Below are 23765 nucleotides of genomic sequence, written 5' to 3'. Positions count from 1 at the left end.
CAACACAAAACTTATAAAACAACAACACATTTAAGTAAACTATATTCATTTGCCATTCTTGCTGGATACATAATTATATAGGAAGTCGTGCTTTGCTTAAATGTTCGTGCAGTACACGAGCAATTTAAGGTGCAATCATTTTTATTTTATTTTTCTAAGAATTAAATAGCATTACATATTTGTTGACCTATCTTCTTTAATTATTTATTTGCATTTAGTCGGCTATTCTTTTTGTGAGCGTAAGACCAGGGCTTCGTACGTCACCCGGCACGTGGTTCCTGGTCACGTGGTCAACCCGGAAGTTTCTGCTCTGTCCCGTGCGTCGCATGTCTACATGTCCCCGTCGCACAGTTACATCGCAGCTAAATCTGAATCGTGAAATATATTTTTGACATACCCACTATATATATAATTAGTTTGTGTTTGTGTGTGTTTTTTGGCCGCGGAGCCAGCAGACATGGCGGACGAGGTGCGCTGCCTGAAGGCTCGGCTCGAGGAGAGAGAGAAAGAGATCGCTGCTCTGAAGAATAAACTGGCCCGAGTGGAAAAGGTACACTTGACAGACTTGTTAGCTTTCTCGTGAACGTCCTAGTTGGGATGCGTATTTTGAGGATGAATGACACATTAAAGCACAGCATGGATTCATACGTGTTATATGAAATGGAGCAGAGGCAAGTGAACCCTAAAAAAACCCAAAGAAAACTGCACAACAAGAGAATTGGGTTACTGATAATGTTCATCTGAGTGATCACACAATATCCATTTGGATGTCGTATTAACGCTGCATTAAACGTGCATTCAATGCTGAAAACCCAACACATGTGAGTTTAATCTCAGAATGCAGCGCTGTAAGTGATGAATTCAAATGCATAAAAAAAAGTCCATAATGAAATTGAAGACATTATAAAATCTCAAAAGAGAGAGCACACGTAACTCATTTAGTCTTGAACGGCAAATAAGAAATACAATAGCTCACTATAAGCCACTTAATTCCTGCATATGAAGAGCTCCCCCCCCCACCAAATAGCGCCTTATGTCAGACATATGGGCAGCGTACCGAGGTAAAGAGAGATATCAATGTAGCTCATGATATTATAGAGGCAGGCTGCTGATGCCACATGGCTCAAAGCGTCTGTTTAAATGTGTTTCTTATATCTTGTGTTATAATTCCTCCCCTGTGTAATATAAGGGCTGTGCCCCAGTACCGGAGCTGTATGAGAAAGTGACACCCCTAACCCCCCTGAGAGCCAAGACAGCCCTGAGCAATGAGGACATCATGCGGTACAGCAGACAGCTCCTCTTGCCAGAGCTGGGTGTACAAGGTACGAATGGCTACAGACAGCGTTCTGCTGATATATACACAGCGCAGGTAGCATTCTGTCGAGTGAGATTAACGGCATGGCTGAACACAACAAAGTTAATTTTTTGGATTGTCCACAGGTCAGCTTAATTTATCCAAGACCTCAGTGCTGGTTGTGGGCTGCGGAGGACTGGGCTGCCCCCTGGCACAGTATCTCGCTGCTGCAGGCATCGGTAGGTCGTCCAGTTGATTAATGCTCAGCGTGACCCGGTGCCAAACGAATCAAACCATTAACCTTGGAATAAATGTGCCGTGCGGGTGTGAGTAATTGTTGAGCTATCAGCGGGTCGTTTTCCTTGTCGGCAGGGTCTAAAATTAGCAATCTGGTTCACCTCCCCGGTGGCTGGTAAGCAAAATGAATGTACCTGCGGGGGGAGAGGTTCTGAACTGTAATTATTCATTTCCATTCCCAAAATAAACATATCACACTACCCATTTGTAGTGCTGTTTTAATGATTACAATCAGATGCACTCAGAGAACTTGTGCAAGGAGCCAAGACTATATTCACGGCTTTTAATTTAAGACATACTTATTTGGTTAATATGTTTGTTTTCTTTGCGGGCAAAATTATTCTGCCTGTTGAATTTCAACCAACTAGGGAAAACATAAATTTGAGAAAAGGCAACAAACAACTATAGTTAAAAAAACAAAACAAGTTCCAGTCAAGTTTGCCAAAAGGCACACTTTGTTCCACTTGTACTCCTTGTGTGGGATTAACATCTATCCTGAAGACGTCCTGCCTGACTTGTTGGTCTCTGCGTCTCCACAGGGCGCCTGGGCCTGCTGGACTATGACGAGGTGGAGCTCAGTAACCTGCACAGACAGGTGCTTCACGGGGAGGAGACGCAGGGCCAGGCGAAGGCCCTGTCTGCTGCCAGTGCAGTTAAAAGGTACCGATTGAGAAACATAATCCTGCACACTCTCGTGCCAAAACTGCACAAACAAGACCTGAGCGAGAGAGAGAAGCAAGTGTTTTGATATAATTAGTAAATGTTCTCCAACGGTGATAAGCCGCGTGCTTCTGTGTATTTTGTAAACCATTTAGTTGCAGTGCAATACATACATGCTGGCGCTCTCCAGTCTCACCACAGGTTATATTGGGTTTGTGTATTTTCTCCCCGCTCCGCAAATATTGTGTAAATGTGTTATTTTAGAGACACCACTTCACAGTGGGCCCACTGTGGTGAGCAGCACACACATTGTAGATCCACAACCACACAGGGGCGCCATTTCTCTGACTGCTGATCACCCTCTTAACTTTAATTGTTCATTTGTTGAATTCATGTTTTTGAACGTGACTTTGTATGAGCAGGTTGAACTCAACGGTGGAGTGTCTTCCCTACCGCCTGCAGCTCTCGCCGGGGAACGCCCTGCAACTCATCCAACAGTATCCTCCACCTCTGTCCATCAGACCTGCTAATGCTTCAGCTTGAAACTGTAGCGCAGCTGTGATGGCGTGAGCGGCACTTTAGACGCTCAGTCGGGAAATGCGTACATGTGACTCCGTTCTTGATGATGCCTTGACTTCGCCGACCTCATATATGACATTGTGGCGGATTGTTCAGACAATGTCCCCACTCGGTATCTGGTGAACGACGCCTGCGTGCTCAGCGGCAAGCCTCTGGTGTCAGCGAGCGCCCTGAGGATGGAGGGACAGGTGAGGCAAAGAGTCCCATCAGCTCCTCTACATTTGTAATGTTACTCTATTAGTGTAAAAGCAATCTTGCTCTGTGTGTGTTTGTTTTGTTTGTGTGTGTGTGTGTGTGTGTAGCTGACAGTATATAACTACCGTGGAGGGCCCCTGCTACAGATGTCTGTACCCGGTGACCCCCCACCCCCAGAGACGGTGACCAACTGTTCTGACGGAGGGGTGTTAGGAAGTGGGGTGAGTCTTGTCCCCCTCACTTGCCCCAGGGAAGCCATTGACTTTCATACAGAGTTCAGTCCTGCGTAAATGATTGTTGTTTTTTCCCTTTTTTAGTTCCGGGGAATAATGGGCTGCTTCCAAGCTTTGGAAGTCCTCAAGATTGCCTCCTGGAACAAGGCTTGTATCCTTTGGCTTTTCCCATTCTCAACTCCCACATCACCATACAGTGTTCTCCTTGGACATTTTGTTGCTTTACATCGGAACGTTTCCAGTCCTCTGGAATGAATCAACAAAAAACTGCTTGCCGCATTGTGGCGAAGTCGGGCATGGGAGAGCACGAGTGCTTTTGTGCCCGTCTGATTAAATAGCAGACTCTGCTGACTCCTCATTTGCCATTTTCCTACAAGAACTCTTTTTCGAAACGCTGTGTGTAAGAAGTATCGAGACTCGCGTCAGGAGAATCCCGCTGTCCCCCCCCCCCCCCCCCCCTTGGCTTTCATCGTGACACCCGTGCTAACACCTGGCCCTCGTGCGTCATTCCCCCTGTCAAGTGCCCCGCCGCGCTTTTCACATGGTTCGCCTCTTTCCTTGACCAGACGCGCCAGTTCCTGCGGACAGCAAGCTTGGTGATGTTCGACGCTCAAGACACCAGATTCAGGTCCATCAAGCTGCGGCCCAAGCAGGCCGGGCTGTGCAGTGTGCGGAGAGGAGCCCAGTGTAAACCCAGTTTGGTGGACTACGAGGCTTTCTGTGGATCTGCTTCCACAGATATAGGTTGGTCATAGGAGACGGAACTGATGGGGCACGATGAGGTCCTGCTCATTTTCTTCTGTTTTTCACTTCATTCAATTTGATTTGTGCCATTTAATAAGCCACAGTACGTATGTCATTAAATGTAATCGTAGGACAATCTCTGACGTGTTTGGATTTGTCCATGTGTTTCAGTGGCCGCAAACTCCACCTCCTTTCCGGAGGCCAGAGGAGGATCACGGTACAGGTAGAGCATACATCGCCCAGAACAGTTGGCCATTGCGTGACTCCCTGTATTTAGTGCCGTTTATTGTATGATTACCCACAATTTTCCTCAGTTTTTATGTGCGTTTCATTTAACTGATTACATCTCAGCGCTGACCTAGCCCCCGAATGGGAAATGACTTAAAATGTGCCTGTAGATTTTCTATGGGAAAGAAAAACATGTTCCTGTTTTGGTGTGAGGGAGCAGTGGGTAAGTGGGTTGCATCTGTTTTTCTGGGAGAATGGGTGCTTTCAAACCCGCAGTCATTAGGCACACAGATTGGGATCATGATTGATTGGGCTGTAATCGAGATTGTGCTTGTGCCTCCAGTAAAACAAAAACAAAAAAAAACAACCCATTTGTGTTTCTTTTGATTTAGGAAAAAGCGTTAAAATGTTCATAATGCGTCACAAAACCAAATCCAGGCAACATTTTCAACATTTGCTGAGCTTAATTGTGGTTATTCTGTTTTTATAGATATTAATCAATGTCTTTTCCCAGAAGATGAAGCTCCCCCTCTCCCTCATGAAGAAGTTATTTGTGCATTAAGGTCTGCTTTGATGCAGACCATTGTACCATTTATATTTCCAGGATTATAAATTGATAATGGACAAGGCAGAGCCCCATCTCTTGTTGGATGTGCGCCCTCTTGTGGAGGTTGGATATATGCCACTTACCTTTCTCCCTCAGTATCCTTTTTTAGAGGACGGAGGCACATAAATCGATTCTTCGGTTTTCCGCTCTCTGTGCGAATTATTCTCCTGACATTGTTGCCAGACATTCCCCTCTCAAGGTTAGAGGAGAGGAAGAGTGAACACATCCGATTACTTCAGGAGAGAATCAGCCGTTGAAGCTGCAGATGGAGGGCGACTGCCGGCCTCCCAGGTACTTGTCTGAACTCCATGTTGTTTGACAATGGACGGGCACGTAGAAGCCACTGATGCATATTCACAGGCCACTGTGTGGGCTCATACTGCATACTTACTTTGGACAGCTAACAGGTCGTAAGGGGGTTGCTAGGTGACCCCTTTTCCAAAACAAGTACGGTCAACCCAAGCAGCTGGCCTGCCTCAGAGAAATTAATATTCAAAATGGTTATTTTGTGACGCTCCTGGGTATTCACTGTGTTGAGCTTTCTTTATCAATAAGCTAAATTTAGCCTTGTGGCATATTAGCGCAGCATTTAATACAGTTGTGGTTTGTTATGTGGTCAGTTGTGGCCCAATCAGCTCTGAATCATTTACTGTTCAAACTCTTCTGCAGCATTTTGTCCTTTTTTTTTTAGATGTTTCTCTTTGCTATCATATAAAATAGTTGGCAACTTGAATCTGACGCATATTACGTGTTTAAGATATCCGCTGATGTCACCAAACTGATCTCAGTGTTCTTTCTCTGCGGATTCCTCCAGTGTAACGTGATCTGTAAGATGGCAACGGACTCCTCAGAAGGCGGTGCAGGCTTTGGAGAAGATGAGTGGGTCCGAAGTGGACAGTGTCTCAGTGAAAGACATCTGTGGAGGCCTCACGGCTTGGGCAAAGACAATAGACCCCACATTCCCACAGTATTAATCCATTTTATACTGTGTATGTGTGTGTGTGTATATGTATACACTTTTTTTTTGTCAATAAACTATTTTTCATCATTGCTTATTTGTTTTCTTATTTGTATGTGTACTGAAGTGTGTGCTGTCAGGTGAATGGGCTTTAATGTCAATACTGAAGAGCAAACTCCTACATAGAGAGTGTGACAATGGACCAGTTCCTAAAATGTGTTGTGTAATCTACCGGGTCGATCAGGTCATCGAAGACATGAGCTGGCACTTAGATAACATGGTGGCATCCTTGGCAAAATCTAATCCTTCTTCCTGTTTTTTTTCTTTCAATTCTTAGAATTATTGGCCTTCTAGTTAATTGAAAGTTTGGCTTCAATCATATCTAAGCCATTAAACGAGCAGCCACCCCTATTTCGCTTTAAAACCTCTGCTATGCTGTTCATAGGTTTTGAGACTTTTACTTTTCTTCGTTGTTTCATTTATTGAAGTGAAATCAATTATTTGTTCCCTATTCCTTATGTTTTCCTGTGGACACATAGGAACCCTCTAAATGGCTCCCGAGGACTCGAGTACTTTTTAACCCCGTTTATTTATTTATTGTCCTCTCCTTTCCCTCAAGAGGTTTCGCCTCTTGTCAGGCCACAGTTGTAAATAAGAATTTGTTCTCAATCTGTTTCGCCTGGCTAAATAAAGGTTAAATAAATAAAGACTCCTTCACCCCAATTTTGAAAACCGATTCGGCTCGTGTAGAATAAAGTCTCTCTCTCTTGGCAGGGCCAAGTTGAAATAACGGAAAAGAAAATGCACATGCGCATTGGCTTGGGCTCCATCGGAGGCGCCATTGCTTCACAGGGACTGTAGTTCAAGTTTTCCTCCCCACACATGGAAAGTCAGTTATCGCGGAGAAATAAAAAGACTCCATCCCCCGGCGACGGTCGCTGCTCCCTTTCTCTCTCTCTCTCTCTCTCTCTCTCGTCGAGCAGGGGGAGTAGACACAGCATGGTTCAAGAATAATAAGATGCGCATGAATTTACAATCTTGAATAAAAGATAAGAGGACCAAATAAATGGCCCACTCGGTTAGTCTGTGCGCGCCTGTATGTGTAACTTATGTCGGCATTGCTCCGTGTGACGCGGAGCTGCGACGCTGCGCTTCTTCTCTGTGTGTGACTTCCATAAAGTGCAGGACTTTCAAACTTCGGACTCCGCTTTCCTCAGTTGATGGAGTTACACAGTTCTTAAGTCAACTCACAATGGAAAGAAAAGCGCCCGTCGCCGGCTGTGAAGGTAACGTATTACCATCAGACGCGTTTAAGGGCGACGTTTGGTCGGAAACGGGCTTTTAGCGCGGTGGAGACGACACGTAAACGACAGCAAAGTCCTCCTGGATGTGTGAATCCGGGTTCTTGTATAACTTGTTTTGCTGGCGCTTCGGGACTCGGCTTGTGTTCTGCCAGCGAGCCTATCGAAAGTGGGAGGGGTGCAGATGTTGGGGAGCTTTGGTTCCAGATGTTTTGTGGAGTTCGAACACGATACCGTTATCAACTTTTACGCGTGGTTTTTTGGGGGGGGGTCGGGGGGGTCACTGTTGTTTTTTATGCGCACGGAGCACAAAAAGGCCTGTTGTTGTTGTTGTTGTTGTTGTAACAGTTACTGTAAACGTTTTCTCCAACGTCCAAAATCAAAGGTTGGGTCTGGATGCTCCCCAAGAGCACTTTGAAACCAAAACACTGCACGGTGACAGCAACAACATGCACAGCACAAGCTGAGGCACATATGGATGAAGATTGTGGGGTCTTCATTATTTAATTTTTTTTAAAGAAAGAAAAAAAGGACAAGTCTGGCTAACTCGCATTAACTGAAAAGCCAGATGAATTCAACTGGAGAGTGTTCACAAAGGGAATACAAGGAGCTGTGTCATTCATACAGCCAGGCCGACAGCAGAATGAGAGCTTCCAATGTGCCCACTTGTCTCTGCTGTTTTTCAGATAGGTGAATACTTTTTTTTTCATCGTAAAAATAGCACTGTGTGTGTTTGTCTCTTTGTGTGTGTGTGTGTGTGTGTGTGGTGACAGGCTTCCTGTGGTCAGAGTGGATTACTGACTTCAGTAAGGAGAAGGAGCGCCACTCCAGGATATGAAGCTCGTTGCAGTGCTCGTACTGCAGAAGTCTGCGGATTGTTCACAGACTTTTTCCTCCATCACCTGCCCGTCTTGTGAATGAGTGCGCGCTCAGGCGGGCGGTCCCTCTTAATTTATGAGAAACAATGTCACTTTGATAAAAAAAAGAAAAGAAAAAAACACACACACACAGTGCTGACTCACTACCACTGATGAGGACCAAAGACTCCCTGTGTCAAGAGTCAGCTGGGTTTCTTTCTGCCAGCCCTCACTAACACCTCCACCATTCAGTGCTCCACGTTGCCATTGGAAGAAACCCAATGTCTGCCTCCTCTCCCCCATCCTTACCTCGAGCCTTCCTCCACTCTCTCTATCCGCACCACCCGTCCTCGCCTTCGTCCGCGCCTCTCTACACTCGGCTTTCCAACGGCAGCCACAGCGTCTCCAGCACCACCAACTCTTTCCACGGGGTGTCCTTCCTGCTGCAGATAGGACTGACCAGAGAGACGGTGAACCTGGAGGCCAGTGACCTGTCGCTGTCCGCTGTCAAGGACCCTGGTGTGCTCCATAGTGGACCAGAAGGTAAGCCTCGCACGGAAACGCCCTTTCATGTGACTGACAGTGTTTTTTTCTTGCAGTTAGGAAGGACTTCTCTCAGACATTTTCTTCTCTAATGTCGTCCAAAGTGGAAGGATTTCCACACAGACACGTGAACCCACTGCGATTAGCTTGTTTTCAAACTTTAGCAGGGATACCGAAAGCAGCGGAGCATCGACATGATGCACCAACATGTGTTTCGCCATCCTCGAACCACATTTATCTGTTTAGGCTTTGTTTTTCAAAGCGGACATCTGGGCCTCGTGCCCCAAAATGAGTCAAGCACCGCAGAAGCGTGCACACTACAGCTCTGATTGCTCCTCCAGTTGCAGGACACAGTGTAGTAGCGCCAGTCATTTACATTGTGGTTTAACCTTAGTGGACACACACACACAGACACAGACACAGACACAGACACAGACATAACTGCTCTGTGGTTTTGCTGTGCCTGTGTGAGGTTTTCCATGACATTGGTAATGTGCTGTGATGACACTGGAGTGTAGCCTGAGCATAAGAAGCGACTTTGAAAGAAAGCATACATGCTTCAACATTTGCCATCTCACGTGTGGTTGTGTGAGAATGTCCAGAGGGTCCAGTGAACAGCGCCAGCTTTAATCGGGATGTTCGTTTGCACTTCAAATGATCGTGGATTGTGTCCACCTCCTTTTAACGTGCAAACTAAGACTGAGGGTACAACCTTTTAATTTGTGTAATTTGAAGTGGCCCGATATAATAATATGCCTTTCTAAAGTGCTCTTTTTCTTACTGCTTACTGCTATAAAGTGGAGAGTTTGAAGCGGCAAGTGAAACAATACGTAATGGAAATTAAAACTGAAAGTGGATAACTAAATAGACTTCTCCTTCTACTTCTAAACATATGTAGAGTAAGTGCTGGCGCTCTAAAAGCGCTTACTCAGCCATTGTCTTCTTTGAACCCATGCATGTGTGCTCCGTAGTTGTGTGGGATTAATGGTGCGCAAAGCCTGTTGGAATAATGAAATGGCTCCCGTGTGCATCCACACGTTGCTGTTGTTCTAACCTCTCTCTTGTGTGTAATGACGATTACTCCCTTTGTGTCTGTAATTACCATTGACTTAATAAAAAGAGGGTGATTAAGCAAAGCACTCTCATCAGCCACCAGGATCTGAGCTTTCGGGTCTCTCTGAGCTATATTTGAGTCTGAGATGATGAAAATGGAAATAAGGGAGTAAAAAATATATATATCATGAGGAACTATTATGAGACTTGTGTTGAACAACAAGTAGACGACGGTGGAGGAGCTATCTGTGTTGAGCCTGCTGTCCTTTTGGTTCCATGTTGTCCACGTTGACATTCCAGAGGAGCGCGGTAATGTTGTCGATCTTTACAAGGTCGGCTGATTCTCACTAGTCAGTTATGAACCGCTCTGGTCCCTAGAGCAGAACATCTCATCACTGCGCATATTTGCATGGATCCTGTAACATATTGGCATAGTTTGCAGGAATCTGTAACAGGAAAAGGGTGGGAAACGCGATGCTTTGACAACCCGCTGAAGTACGTTTTGTGGCGAGTGGGTGCTGATAATCTGCCCGAGATGAGATCAGGATCACCGTTTTGCCTCAGTGCAACTTTATCGCTACAGCACTTCATATCACCTGCATTCATTTAGAGATGGCATGAACTCGAACAAAAGAATTTCAAGAAACAATCTAATTTATGGCCAACAGTCATGGGGAAAAGATAATATGTGCATTTAATTTCTGAACATACTGTACATCCTTTTCATGTTTAGACACAGTGCATCATCACCACAGAACACATCCATCCTGTCATCCACATTGCTTCTATTAAACTGCCAAAAATGCAGTGCACTGCCTCAGCTATTTCATGAAATCGAGCCACATGGCTTTGATATCAATGGAAAATATGACCCTGGGCCTTCTGCGCTCCCCAGTCCATCCCTGCCTCACTCCTTGCTCTAGAATATGCATGGCAATGCTGAGCCTTCTTACAAAGGCTGCTCATCCTGGCCAACGTCTCCCAGCTGAGGATCTCTGACCCTGGCTTAGCCGCCGACAGTCGTCCCAGGACGTCTCCGGTCAGCAGAAACTCAGGTGTTAGTCAGCAGAGGTGAGGCAGCTTTTGACTTCATGCGATGATACCTTTGTTGGGATAGAGTCTGGATGGAAGTGTATTTCCCCCCTTTCCCACTGCCATTTCCTGCGCCGAGAGCTGGCCTGCCTTCGCTAAGTGACTCACCACTCAGCCATGCGACAACCACGCTTATCCATTCAGTGTCAGGTTTTCTGCTGTGTCAGCTGTTGTGAACCTTCATCGGGAGATTTAGTAAACCCTGATATTACCCATGTTGATATCTTGGTAGCCTTCAAGCTTGCGGCTGAGCAATTGGTCCATCCTCCTGCTGGTTATCTGGGTATGGGTCATCATGCCGGCAGGTGCAAGAACAGCAACCCAGAGTGCATTCAGGCATGCTGGGAGATGTAGTTCCTACACTACATCCTGTCTGTGCTCTGGGTTTGTTTTCCCCAGTGCGCAGCCAAACTACCTCAAATACCCCAACTGACCTTTTGGTAACTTGTAACGTTATATCGCCTTTGTCTCATTACTGAGGCGGAGGCTTCTGCCATGCAATCGCGGCGTTATACTACTCAAGAGTTTTCAAAACACAAGCAGCCGTTATGTTCTCAAAGCTTGTGACCATAGCTTAAGGACAGAAAGTTGAAGTGAGTGCTTTACTTTGTTGCACTGTTGCTGTTGTTAGCACATCTTCACTGCTCTTTTTTAGTCTTCCTCTTTGGGGCCTGTTCCTTTACTGGCTTGCCAAACTATAGGATCACACAGTCCTTTGGTGGACTAGACAGCAACATCAGGACATGAAATGAACTCAAGTCCAATGTTCAATGGGCCTTTGCATTACAGATGCCAGTTAACACGCAGAGAAATCCCTTTTGCAAACCGTGGACGCAAGCGCCTGTGCTGGAGCAGATGCACTCTGGATGCAGTTGACAGCTGTAAAATGTCCAGATGTTTGCATTGGCTGTCTTTTACTGTAGATTATGTGTCATGGCGTGAAGGTTGACATTTCGTATCGTTCCTTTTTTCTCTCTTTTTTTCTCCTTCTTTCCCTCCAGTGAATCCGTCTCATTGTTTGACGGGGAGTCATGCAGCCTGCTATCATGGCTGCGTATTGTATAGGTTTCGTACGGCTCATGCCTCTTCCTGCTAAAGACTCAACCACATGACTTGGCCAGCGTCCACAGAGCAGATTTGTTTTCTCTCTGTTCTCTGTGCTGATCTGGAGTTGGTTTTGATAGTAGCGGTTTGGACCACATTCAACAACTTTTAGTGGTTGTCCGGGGCAATCTGATCTTGATCGGTTCAGTTTCAGTCTCTTAAGCCAGCTATTACTGCTCCCGCAATCTACTGAATGCTTTAAAATATGACTGTTCCAGTGTCACCACTTGGCACAAGGGTATCGACACAAAGCCAGGCTCCTTGAGGACTGTGAGAAAGGATGACGAGAGCCAGCCAGTGGGTTGTGGAGACCCTCCCAATCAGGTCTCCATCTAACCCACATTGGCGCACTGAAAGGCCCCCAAGTGGCTACACGCGACTTTCAAGTTGGGACAGCCTTGTGTCACGAGCCGGGTCCCGACTTCTCTCGCTGGTTTTGGGGCTTGATGAATGGCGAGAGATAAACATCCATAGCTTCCACTTGTTGAGCGCTTCCTGTTTGGTGTCGCCCAAGTCCTCTCGTGCAGCCAGCAAGGGAGCAGTGGCGGGACAAAAGTTCATGACTCCCTGAGAATGAATCCCAGTTAGCCAGCTGGTCGGCCCGGTCAGCCAGCCAGCCAGCACCAGAACATTCCTCTTCACCCAGGCATTTTTGGAGGATGATGTGATGTAGCTTGGGATGGGTGGGATTGGACTGCTAGGAAACTGAAATATTTAAAGCTAAACACTTGATTTGGTAATGTGAACATGTGACAAATGTTGACAGATGCTGTGATGGCGATTGCAGAATCAACAGTTTATTTTTCAGTCCTTATGGGACTGTGCTGTATTTCATATCCTATACAAAGACAGTTCAGTTTTTAGTGGAGATGCTTTCTGGCGACTGGCAGAAAGCGTGCTTGAAGTGTTGCTTGGCATCAGTTAAATGCTTTTCTCGCTATCAAAGGGGACAATAAAGCTGAGCAGGATAAAGGAAATGTGAAGCACTTCTGGCACAGGTAATGGAAAAAGCACATTAAGCCTTCGCCTCAAATGTTACTTTAATTTTACCGCTTGTCCTTAGGATGTTTCTGTATTTTCACTCCAGCTGTGAAAGGCAGCGGCCTCAGCCACAGGTTTCCCCACTGGTTTTGTCAGTGCTGTAACTCGCAGTCTCTGGTGGAGGGCTTTACAGCTTCCTCTGTAATTAGTGAGACAAAGGCCTGTTTGAGTCAGAAACAGGCGACTTTGGCCAACGTACAAGTAAAATAGCCGAGTATAATAAAAACTAAAGGATTGTTCAAAACCAATGAGTAATATTACTTGGATGATGCAAGGTAACATTTGGCAGAGAGAACTAGATCTGCTCAACATTCCCTTTTCAAGATTAATTAGATGGAGTTGCAAACAGTGGAGACAGCTTTTTTTCGGCTTGTGATGGTGTTGTATCTGCCTCGAGGTGCTGTGAAGCAAAGGTTATTTTGTGTAATTGTGATCAGAAGATTTCGCTTTGGTGATCTTTAGGAGCTTTTGGTGATCTGAGTGTTAGGATATATAAGTAGTATCTGACTGTGATCTCACCACCTTTCACCACCTTTATGTGGTGTTGAGGTTTGTCATAAAGATAGGACCTGGCTTGGGAAACTGTATCTATAGAAAGGAGCTGGAAAAGACAAAAAAACAGTCATAAGGAGAAGAAAATGAGAAGCAAAAATAGCAAGAAAGGGTGCAGATGGAAAATGGAGAGACTGCAGTTCACATTGACCAAGACTAACTGTAACACACGGGAAATAAATCACCACCACCTCCCTCCCTCCCTCCCTCCCCCTCTCTCTCTCTCTCTCTCTCCCTCCCTCCCTTCTTTCGACAGTGTAAGCCCACATCTGCATGTTCCTATGGAGCTGGCAGCCATATTTGACCCCTAAGGACGTCCCAACAGCACAGTGCTTTATGTGTGATATACATGAGGTCAGACGTTTCCTGGAAAGCACATTTAGCTCCTTCTCAAGAAAAAAAACAGTTCACATTTGATTTAAAAAAAAAAATTCACTGTTGGTTCTTAGTTGTGGCCTCAGCCTTTTTTCCAAATTAGATGTTTTTTAAGCATTCACTTTTAAGTCAAACTGAAAAACCATAGAGTTGACTAAATTGATATCACAATTGGGATTGCTGAAAAAGAAACCTTCCATGTACAACTCAAAGGCGTACTTGCACAAGGAATCTATCAATTTCCTCAGTCTTGGAGTAATTTTGTGGAAAAGGGAGAGAGAGAGAGAGAGAGAAGAAAAAGGGAAAAAAAATATCTCTGAAGTTAAGTGAGCTAAGTAATTTCTACCATCTGTAGTGCACATTTCTGCCGCCTTGCTCTCCTCTAAATGTAAAGTGGCAAGGCAGAGCACAGGGCCCGGCCACAAGGGTTGGAGAGAATGACAGAGTGGAGACGAGGGGTCCTCTCCAGGGACAGGGGGGCAGCCCTGTTGGCAGGCCTTGTGTGGAGCACATAGGGGGGGTCGTGGCCACGGTTACGGCTGGTGTCCTGCCGTTAAGTCGGTGCCAGAACCATAAGTAGAAGGCCGCTTCTGCCACCAAGCGTGGCTTTGCTTCGGATTTTCTGCCCAAATGCCCATCACAATACTCGACTTATGCCAGTGGCGGGGGATCAACTTGCATCACTCCAATCTCCGTTAGTGCTGGCCGAATGGGCTTTGATTGCGATTATGTTGTGGTAGGCAGCGGTAATGTTGAACCGTTTTATACGCAGGATTCCCAGTGACTTTGTCCTTGGGAAGGCAACCACATGTGATGATTTAGGAACACTTCCTGAGAGACTCCACCAGTTTCCATTCATACATTTGTAACCGAAGCATAACACAGTTCACTGACAGAGGACATGTCATTTCCCTTATTAATTTACTCATTAATGGTTCCAGTTTTTTCTTCTCCTTAGACTGGAGTTCCTCCTTCGCCGCACTCGCTGACAACCTCAGCACTTAGAGGACTTCAACCATGACAAATGCTGCAGAGGAGGGGTCGATCGACATGCACACATGCCCCTTTCAAGACATGAACACTTGCCTATTTGACCTTGTTAATCTCTAATGTCACTTCTCTGAACTGTAGAGCATCTCAAAAGGCTTGCGAACAAAAACACATGTCATAATCATCTTTTTAACGTGCCAAAAATGTTTCCAGCGTCCTGCAATTAAGACCACATGGTGTCTGTTGTCACTACACAGTCATATCAGCAAGGCTTTATTGATCCCTGCAGTAGGGGCGGGTTGCAGAAGGTCTTATTCTGTGTTGCTTTCTCAGCACTGTTTGCCTTTCCTGTCTTTCAGCGCAGTGAATGATCTGTCCAACTGATAGGAGGTGGCCCGGGAAGTGCAATTACACGTTGATACGAGAAGAATACAGCACGAAACCTACTGCACTATGAAGGGAAAAGGTCTGAAGAAATGCCCTGGTGAAAAGCACCACAGGCCGGGAGGGAAGAGAAGTAGCTGTATTACAATTCCACTTTTATTCGATTGGCTTGTTTGAGCGTTTTACAACCCAAAGGAAACAGTCAGCACGACTCCTTTTGTCACCGCGTCTCTTTCTCTCGCCGCACTCGCCATTCGGTTGGTTCCCCTCAGAGCCGCTCCCTGTTTCCATATTCTCTCTGCCCCTGCTCTCCAAAGCTGCTGTGGTCGGCCGAGCGCCACAGCCTGTTCTGCCTGCGTTCAAATGGCTTTTCTCTATGCACACTCACATGCACATTATTCTTGTCTGCGTGTTTTGATGTGCAGAGAAATTGCAGAAGAAGGTGACAGCCTGAGTATTGGCATTTGGTTTTGTTTCTTTTAAGTGCAGTTATTTTACGGAGGTACAACTGTATTTCTGTGAAACTGTTAATTCAACAAAAAAAAGTCCTTATTATCACTCATAAAGAAAGAGAAAACCTCAAGCAGCTACTAGTGCCAGCCCACTTTCTGTATTGCCGAACCTGCTGCAACTATTAATGTTTCTGTTGAGCAACAGCAGCATGTTCCTACATCCTGCTATTACCACTCACATCATGACCTCCTGCTCAGCCAGAACAAGAGAAAGTGCATTCGCTATCATCTCCCATAAATTCCCCCCCGAGTTCACCTGTTTATTTGCCCCGCGTGGAGGTGAATCTGGCAGCTGTTCCCGGCTACTCCAGGCCAGAGAGGGGAGATGGAGTGTGCACTGCAGTGTATCTGTGAGGCCTCGGAGGCGCTGGCAGAGGACTGCAGCGGGGCTATAACTCATCAGCAGCGTGCGGGGGCCTGGCCAAGCATGGCTTAGATCACACTGCTCTCTTCCTGAGAGGCCTTAGATCCTGTGACTCAGCCTTCCTCTTCTCTGCTTGGCCTCTGGCCAACGTTAATGCATGCGATAGTCATGCAAACACACGCTTATGTACACACACAGACACACACACACACACACACACACACACACACGCACACGCACACACATGCGAGCAAACACCCACACGAGTGAAGTCATCGAAGGGAGACTGTTTCTGTCATGCATGCTCTCATTGGGGATACAGGGGCCAGCAACCAAACACTGACCTCATCACCGTTATCTCCCCGACACTTTAGTGCATTTATTCTTCAGGCCAAAACGATTGTTTCTCCGGATTCCAATAACCAAAAGCTGGGTGAAGAAATTGCGGGGTTTACTTTGGAGGGCAACGCTTTATGAAACCAGGATAGATCCAGGCTGGCTAAATTGGGTACAAGACCCTGGACCTAAGCTTGTCTGCACCGGAAGCGGAGACACACACACATGCCCTCATAGGCTGCCATCACACACATACGCAGCTCTCAGCTTACAGGAGAAGGAAACCAGCAGTGAGTTAATTGCACATGAACACTTGGACCCTTTTTCAAGCTTCTGTGTTTCCCTTTTCTTACCCGTCAGCTATGCTTCAGTCAAGCTGCAGTGTTCACACAGAAAGACAAGGGGTGAGGACGTCGTTATGCCGCGTCTTGGCCGCATGAAGCGAAGAGAAGTCGCGGCTGATCGACGGCGGAGACTTTCGGCTCGTGCGGACACTGTGATGCACACGGAGCGCCAAATGTGTTTCAAGTGAAGCTCCATTTCCACGCTTTGGCTGGAGCTTTGAGAAGCATCAGGTGTCATTTGGTTGTTTTTGAAGAACATACCGCCATGTTCCTACGATGACACAGCCTCCTCCAGTAGAGCAACTAACAAGCTACGAATGAGCCATGAGCTCTGCCACATGGAGGGAAACAAGAAGTCAACACGTAGAGTGAGAAAGTCACAGCTTTTCTTGCCGCTCCAACTGCACCAGAACGTGGCTGCTGCAGTTGGAGCGGAAAAGACTTGTGGAGGAGCACATGTTATGAATGTGTGTGTGTGTGTGTGTGTGTTGCATGGACAGGGAAAGTGTACAGAGATGCTTGAATATATACGACTCGGTCACTTCATCAGGTTGGGAACACTCCCGTCCCTAGACAGTAACACAAGTACAGTGAGGACATCTGCACCGCTAAAGTAAATTATTTAGAAATCATACAACCAAATGATAAGGAGCTGGAGGACAAAAAAAGCACTCTTTTTTTTTTTTGTGTTTCCAGAGTGCCGTCTTTTGATGCCTCACTCCACGGGACAAATTAATTATGTTTATGCCCACTTCTAGTAATTGTATAACTCGTCGCGCATGTGTTTCTCGTACTATGCTGCCTGGAAAACGTTTGCTGGGCATCGCATTAATAATACGTAATGAAAACAAATACAATTCCGCTGTTGACTTTACTAAATTAACACCCTTTTCCAAACCGTGTTTGATGTGACTTGAACAAAGTCCCCCCCCCCCCCCCCCCACACACACACACACACACACACACACACACCCACGGCTCGCGTGAGTGCATAATTGGATTTTCCACTGCATTGGTTTGACGCGACTTCTTGAAGAATATATCTCTCTGTTGTGGTCGCTAACGTACACCTCAAAGTCAAACAACTGTTTCTTTGGCAGAGAAAAGTGTTTTCCTCTTTGTGACACCCTGTGGCTCAGTGGAACTTATGGTTTCATGACTTACTGTGGAGCTCATCAAGTTGAGCTCGGAGTTATTTACCAAGTTCCAATGTTTATGTAATTTGAGCCAGCTTCTCTCTTCATATATCAAACAGAAACAAATAAAAACCAACATCTTGTGGCTTCTGGTGGAGAGTTTCTAGGACAGTGGGATCTGTGCCGTGGCACTATTGCATTGCAGATATCAGTCAAAGGACTTATTTATCTGCTGAGAAAAAAAAGCACCTTTTATCACACTGATCTTGTGACACCTCAAGCTAAATGAACAATGGCCTTATGCCTCCTGACTCCTGATGAAGATCTTTAGGTCCTGTTTTCTTCAGGGACGTTACATATATTCCTCTATACCCTCCAATGTTATAGTGCTTATCCATAATACAGTACACTTTTGCACATCCCCACCTCAGCTGACCAGCACAACAACAGTCTTCAGCCTGGCGCTTAGTGTCTGCTCGGGGGCAACTCAGGAGTAGCCGAGTGAGAGACTTGCTCATCCTTCTTCAACACAGTTTCGCAGCTCGAATTGGAAACAGGACGAAAGCACGTCGAGCGTTTTTCCATCCACTTGAGCATTTTCATTTACGTTTTATTTCTCCAGGTGCACTGTCCCATTGAAATGCCAGAACAATAGATCAATGCAAATGTTAACTCCTATGGGTAAGCAAGACCCGTGTCACACTTAGTTGATTTTCTGCAGAAAGTCTGTAAATTGTGGAAGTTTGGAAGTCCTGGGCCACCATTTAAATGCAACTTTTGGTTAGTTTTCTTTATGGGAATTGATTGCTTTATATATATAAATGACAGTTTACTGTGTTTGTGCTCTTTTCTCCACTGATATTTTGTGCTTGAGTTTCTCTTTTCAATGACCTTCAGGTTTATATATAGTGGGTCCAGCTGTTCAGATTAGTTACTCACAATACAGAGTTTAAATGAAGAATTACATAGGCCAGCGTGTCAAGATGAGCCCCTCCCCCCGCAAACAGTATGATGGGAGATATCACATGACCATCATGGAGAATTACAAATCTGGCATTTTCAAATGCATGCACTTTGAAAAGTGTTTGTGAAAAGATCCATTGTTGGTGGTCTAAAACACTGTTAGTGTGCACTGAGGGCTGACTTTGAAAGGGAAAAAAGATAGTGTGGATATGATTCATCATTTGATCCACAAGATAAACATCCAGCAACTGCTACATTTTGATCTTCTGTGATGATGAACTGAAAAGTATCATTTTGAGGTTTATGAAACTGGTAGCATTTTAGAGACCAAATGATGAAAAGGTTAATCAAGAAAAAACACGTAATCCTTAGTTGCAGCTCTACATTAGTGTGCATATGACCGACAACGAGCAGTTTGTCGGTCATATGCCATTTTTTACTTAGCTACACATGTACAGTATGTATATGCAGATGGATCTGGAGCACATTTCCCTGTAACTGTCCTCCACATCTGTCCGGCCTGCTGCCAGACTAATAAAGGTGGGAGGCAGCCGGAGGTCAAGCAGCATACTGTTCCTCAGTGCAATCACATGGCCATCTGTCAGAGCCTGTGCACCGCGCTCAGCGCCACATCACCCGTCTGACCGCATTAATCATGTGAACAATAATCTATTTTGCCGAAAGCTTTTTATTGGCTTTCACACTTCGGGTTTGTGTCATTCTACTGCGATAGCGGAGACGTTGAGCAGAACGTTGTACATGGATGAGTTATGATTTATGAGTCGCTTCCCTAATTTACCATTTTGCAATCTTTGTACAATCTCTGCAAGAGAAAGCATCAATATTCCTCAACGCCAAAAGGCAAACATGGTTATTCAAACCAGTTTATTTCTTCATGGCTGTCTTGAGGTACTTTGTTTTTGGCTCCCAAGGAAATAGGACCATATTTCAGATCTACCCCACCCCCTCTCTTCATCTCCCTTCTTCCCTCTTCTCTCCTGCCTCTCACTCTCTTTCCTTATAACAGGATTTAGCATATCAATGGCGGATTAGTTCGTTTAACAAAAGCTTACTACTGCAAAGCCCCTTTCCACTCGTCTTTCCAGCCTGACTTGTGGACCTCACACACAGCTCCTCGGCACCGGGGCCTTTGGTGAGCGTGTGTGGTCGCGGCTGCTCCGCTGAATGGATTCGAGTTTGAAGATGACAAAAGACATGCTCGGTCACTATGGGCGTCGGAGATGTGTGCGGTAGCATGTGTGGGTGATGGCGTGTGAGGTCGCATATGTGTACAGGAGCATGGTCCTGTTTTTGCGTGGGTGCGTGCTGGGATCTGCTTCACAGGTTAGCCATCAATTATCACTCTATACGATCTGAACAACACACCGTTCAAATCTGTCCTAAACCGGCCGCTCTATTGTTCTTGTACCTCTCTGGCTTCCTCTTGCTTTAATGGGGCACGGAAAAAAAAGTAGTGTCCTCTGCCCTAGCAGCATTTATATGTGCTGCTCTGCAGATGCTCCGGTGCTGGAATGGGACCCGTTCTGTTCAGTGGAAAGTGTTGCACGGTGGGTGCCAAGAGGAGGTGACTCCAGCTGGCTAGATTTGGGCATTGACCCATGTACGTGCGGGTTCGAGTGGAGGAAAAAACCCTCTGTGACATTGCAGCCGGCTCAGGAAGGATGCCCCCACTGCCTGCGTGGTGGTGGTTTGAGCCATGTAGCATTAATCACCGCAGAAGGTGACAGGGTTTAGGATGTAGGTATGTCGAGTTGGAAATGTTCCACTATGCAGACACCTTGTGTTACAATCAGAGGCGAGCAAAAACGTTCTCCTATTAGCTTTTGGCGTTTGCAATAGTTGTGGTGCAGAGGGAATCGTTTCCACACAGGGACCGGTTGGTGGTGGACTCCGATGCAACACATGGAAAGGATGAGAGTGTCTCTTCCCGGTGAATTGTTGTCACAAAATATCCTCATTTGGCGAAAACAGATGAAGACTCAAACACACCATAGGCCCACAGTGTTTGCAGAAGCTTACTTCTAGTCTGCACCACAGTATTATCAACTCATCAGTGTCATGGTGGCGGGGTTTCTGTGAGTGTACGTCCAATCAATTTAAACCCACAACCTTTTTTTGCGGTTCATAATGTGTCAATAAGCAAGCTTTAACCTGTATCAGAATGACCCCTCCCACATTTGTTGGGGTAATTCTGAGATGAAAATAATGTCAACATACTAGATTGGAATATCCATATTTATTCACTTCATCCAAATTACATAAAAACACCCCATGTAAAATCAAGCAAAGCAGATATTTTTGGTTTTGATATGCCAGTGAGTTATCTATGTCCAGACCAATACATTGGAGGTGAATTGAATAAATATCAAATATGGAACGCTCAACAGCAGAGTATCTTCCCATAAATAATACCCTGGTTACCGGCTGATTGGCCCAATGTGCCTTACATTGCATCATGTGCATCGCAACGGTTGCTGCTTTCGACTGCATGTTCTTTATTCTAACAGTGAACCTGTAGACATTTCATGAATGTTATTCAAAGCAGGGCCTTTCATGGGAAAACCCATTGCTGTGCAAGAAGCGATGTTATCATATGTGCTTTATTGATCCCTAAAGGGAACTTGTCCTCCTCCACTGGGAGATCAGAGTGTAGGTTTGGGGGCAGGGGGACAAGGTCCTTTGTCAGAGAGTCTCAACCACCAGCCTGCTGCCTAAAAGACCAGAGCAGGCCTCAGTAGTCATCAGTTTCTGTGCAGAATTCCATTTCTTTTGCCTTCTGACGGTTCATTCCTCCGGCGTTGTTGACACGAGACATCCGATACACCCATGTTTTCCTGAGCCATCAATCTGTCTTGCCGTCTCTGTATCTGTGTTTCTTGGCAGTTGAATGGCTCCAGGTGTCTTGTGTGTCCCGTGCCCAGACGCTTTGCCAGCACCCGGTGCTCCGGGGCCACAGTGGCATTGTTCTATGTGGCCCATAGTGCGTGACCCTGGTTCAGGGGGAAACAGCTGGTGGATCCTCCAGCACCAGCCTGCGTGGCACTGTGTCTAGGCCCAAGCCACGCTGTGAAATAACTATGCCCCCAATTCTCCTTTTGATACAAACCATGCAGGACAGCTCTGAACATCCATCCACTGCTGATCGGCTTCTTCTGGTTGGCAAAGTGATGTTAGGATGAGCAGGTTAGGAGACCTGGGTCTCCTTTTGGCAATATTAAGCGTATGTATATACTTGTTGTGCCTGTATTCATATAATTTGGTTGTCGCCCTTTCCCTGTCAAGAACGTCGCTCTCGAAGAGGCTGAGGGCTTGCCTCGGTACAGGAAGTGACTCAGCCAGTATTGACTGCCGCTGCACTTCCTGTTAGCTGATTCTCCTCTCAGGATGTTTACCTCCTCCTCCTTCCCCGTCTCCCTCTCCGCCTCCTTGCATGATCACTTGACATCACGTCGGTGCACTTAGCTCCAGGTCAGAGCCGGCTCGCCAAGGTTTATTTTGCCCCGGACATCGTCAGTGCTGGGTTGGGGGTCTTGGCCAATGCTGGAATCCACATGATTCTTCATTGTGTACACTTGTTAAACAATATAACTGATACATAATGTGTGTCTTTGAGTACTATGAAAAGCGCTATATAAATTAAATGCATTATTATTATTATTATTATCATGTACATTACTTACTTCTTCTTCGCTGAAAGGTCCTTTTAGTGGTATTTCCTCCTGCTGTTATCCCTCTGAAGGGAGGAAAGGAGGTGTCAGCAAGAGCTCTCTTCCCGAGCCACTGGTTTCAGAATACTCTAGTGCCCAGACTGTTGGTGATTTAAGCCACTGGATATGACGTAATACGAGTGTGTGTGTGTGTGTGTGTGTGTGTGTGTGTGTGTGTGTGTGTGTGTGTGTGTGTGTGTGTGTGTGTGGGGGAGGGGGGGAGGGGGGGGGGGGGGGGGGGGGGGGTGGGGGGCGAGGGGATATTTACTGGAGGTTTACTACAGAACATATTATAAATACAAGTCTCATTCTTTGTCTCTTCGTTGCTGGGCCAGATGTGGACATGTGCATTCACTCTGCTTGCACGTTACATCTGTCATTATTTATCAGGCCCACAGCTTCACTTACATCTTCACTTGCATCTCAAACTCTCTCCAGTTCCCAGAGTGCGGCTTCTTTGGCATGTACGACAAGATCCTGCTGTTCCGCCACGACTTAAACGATGAGAACATCCTGCAGAGGCTGACCTCGGCGGAGGACATCCACGAAGGAGACCTCATTGAGGTGGTGCTCTCTGGTAAGTCGGCTGCAGTGGAACTGTGAAAAGATGCTCAGTTTGTCTGTCCCCCTTGAAATGCGTTGAATGGTTTTTGCACGCTGTTTCTTTCCAGATTCTGAGATTAGTTCAAACATGAGCAAACAATTAATTGTTACAGACCTTTGGGAACTATTGTTCCTGGCAAATTCAAAAGAGATTTAATCATTCTGTCACTTAAATCAAGAATATAAGATGTTTTATGTTCAACTAATGAGAAAATCATTTTGATTTTCGCATTATTTGAACATAAAAACATCTTAGATTCTTGACTCCTTGTCCCTAATCATGGGAGCTTGGGTCATTAGGGAATAGTGGGGCATATTTATTACTTAAAATAAAAGCAGCTGCCAACATGAAATGTAGTCTTCAACTATGGGACTGAAACCCAGCAGAATGCTTTGAGCATATCTGACCTGTGTATTTAGAAAAGTAAAAAAAAGGTAATGTTATACAAATTTGGATTAAAGAAACTAGTCAATCTAATGCTCAGGTCAATTGAAATGTCTTGCTTTAGACGTCCAAAACAAGAGAAACATTGACATGAAATTCAACCAAGCTGTATAATCCTCTAAGTGTAAAACTAATTTGGGCTGCAACAAATTAATTTCACCGTCAATTTCATCTTTGGATCCTTTTCTTGGTTAACTAATTGGCCTTTTGTTCTACAAAATGTCAGAAAAGTGGTGAAAAGTGTTGA

General features: G+C 45.7%; 2 protein-coding genes across 2 annotated transcripts in view; both read left to right on the top strand.

Moving 5' to 3' along the window:
- Positions 1-287: 287 nt before the first annotated feature.
- Positions 288-5888, top strand: mocs3 (molybdenum cofactor synthesis 3). The gene is given in 18 exon segments (XM_034525634.1): positions 288-550; positions 1190-1322; positions 1441-1533; positions 2131-2251; positions 2674-2748; positions 2901-3018; positions 3133-3255; positions 3343-3409; positions 3847-3914; positions 3916-3951; positions 3954-4006; positions 4174-4225; positions 4835-4903; positions 4905-4932; positions 5021-5086; positions 5089-5147; positions 5652-5684; positions 5686-5888. Coding segments are annotated over 18 exon segments (1413 nt in total). The 5' UTR covers positions 288-457; the 3' UTR covers positions 5812-5888.
- A 919-nt stretch (positions 5889-6807) lies between these two features.
- Positions 6808-23765, top strand: part of prkd3 (protein kinase D3) — a 33234-nt gene continuing 16276 nt past the window's right edge. Inside the window, 4 exon segments of the mRNA XM_034563690.1 lie at positions 6808-7081; positions 7870-8468; positions 8470-8496; positions 22909-23047. Of these exon segments, the coding sequence (XP_034419581.1) occupies positions 8235-8468; positions 8470-8496; positions 22909-23047 (400 nt within the window). The 5' untranslated portion in view covers positions 6808-7081; positions 7870-8234.

The sequence above is a fragment of the Cyclopterus lumpus genome, chromosome 22 (genome assembly GCF_009769545.1).
Source record: "Cyclopterus lumpus isolate fCycLum1 chromosome 22, fCycLum1.pri, whole genome shotgun sequence".
NCBI lineage: Eukaryota > Metazoa > Chordata > Actinopteri > Perciformes > Cyclopteridae > Cyclopterus > Cyclopterus lumpus.
The sequence above is the reverse complement of the archived record's forward strand: the minus strand, read 5'-3'. Positions and strand labels throughout refer to the sequence as shown.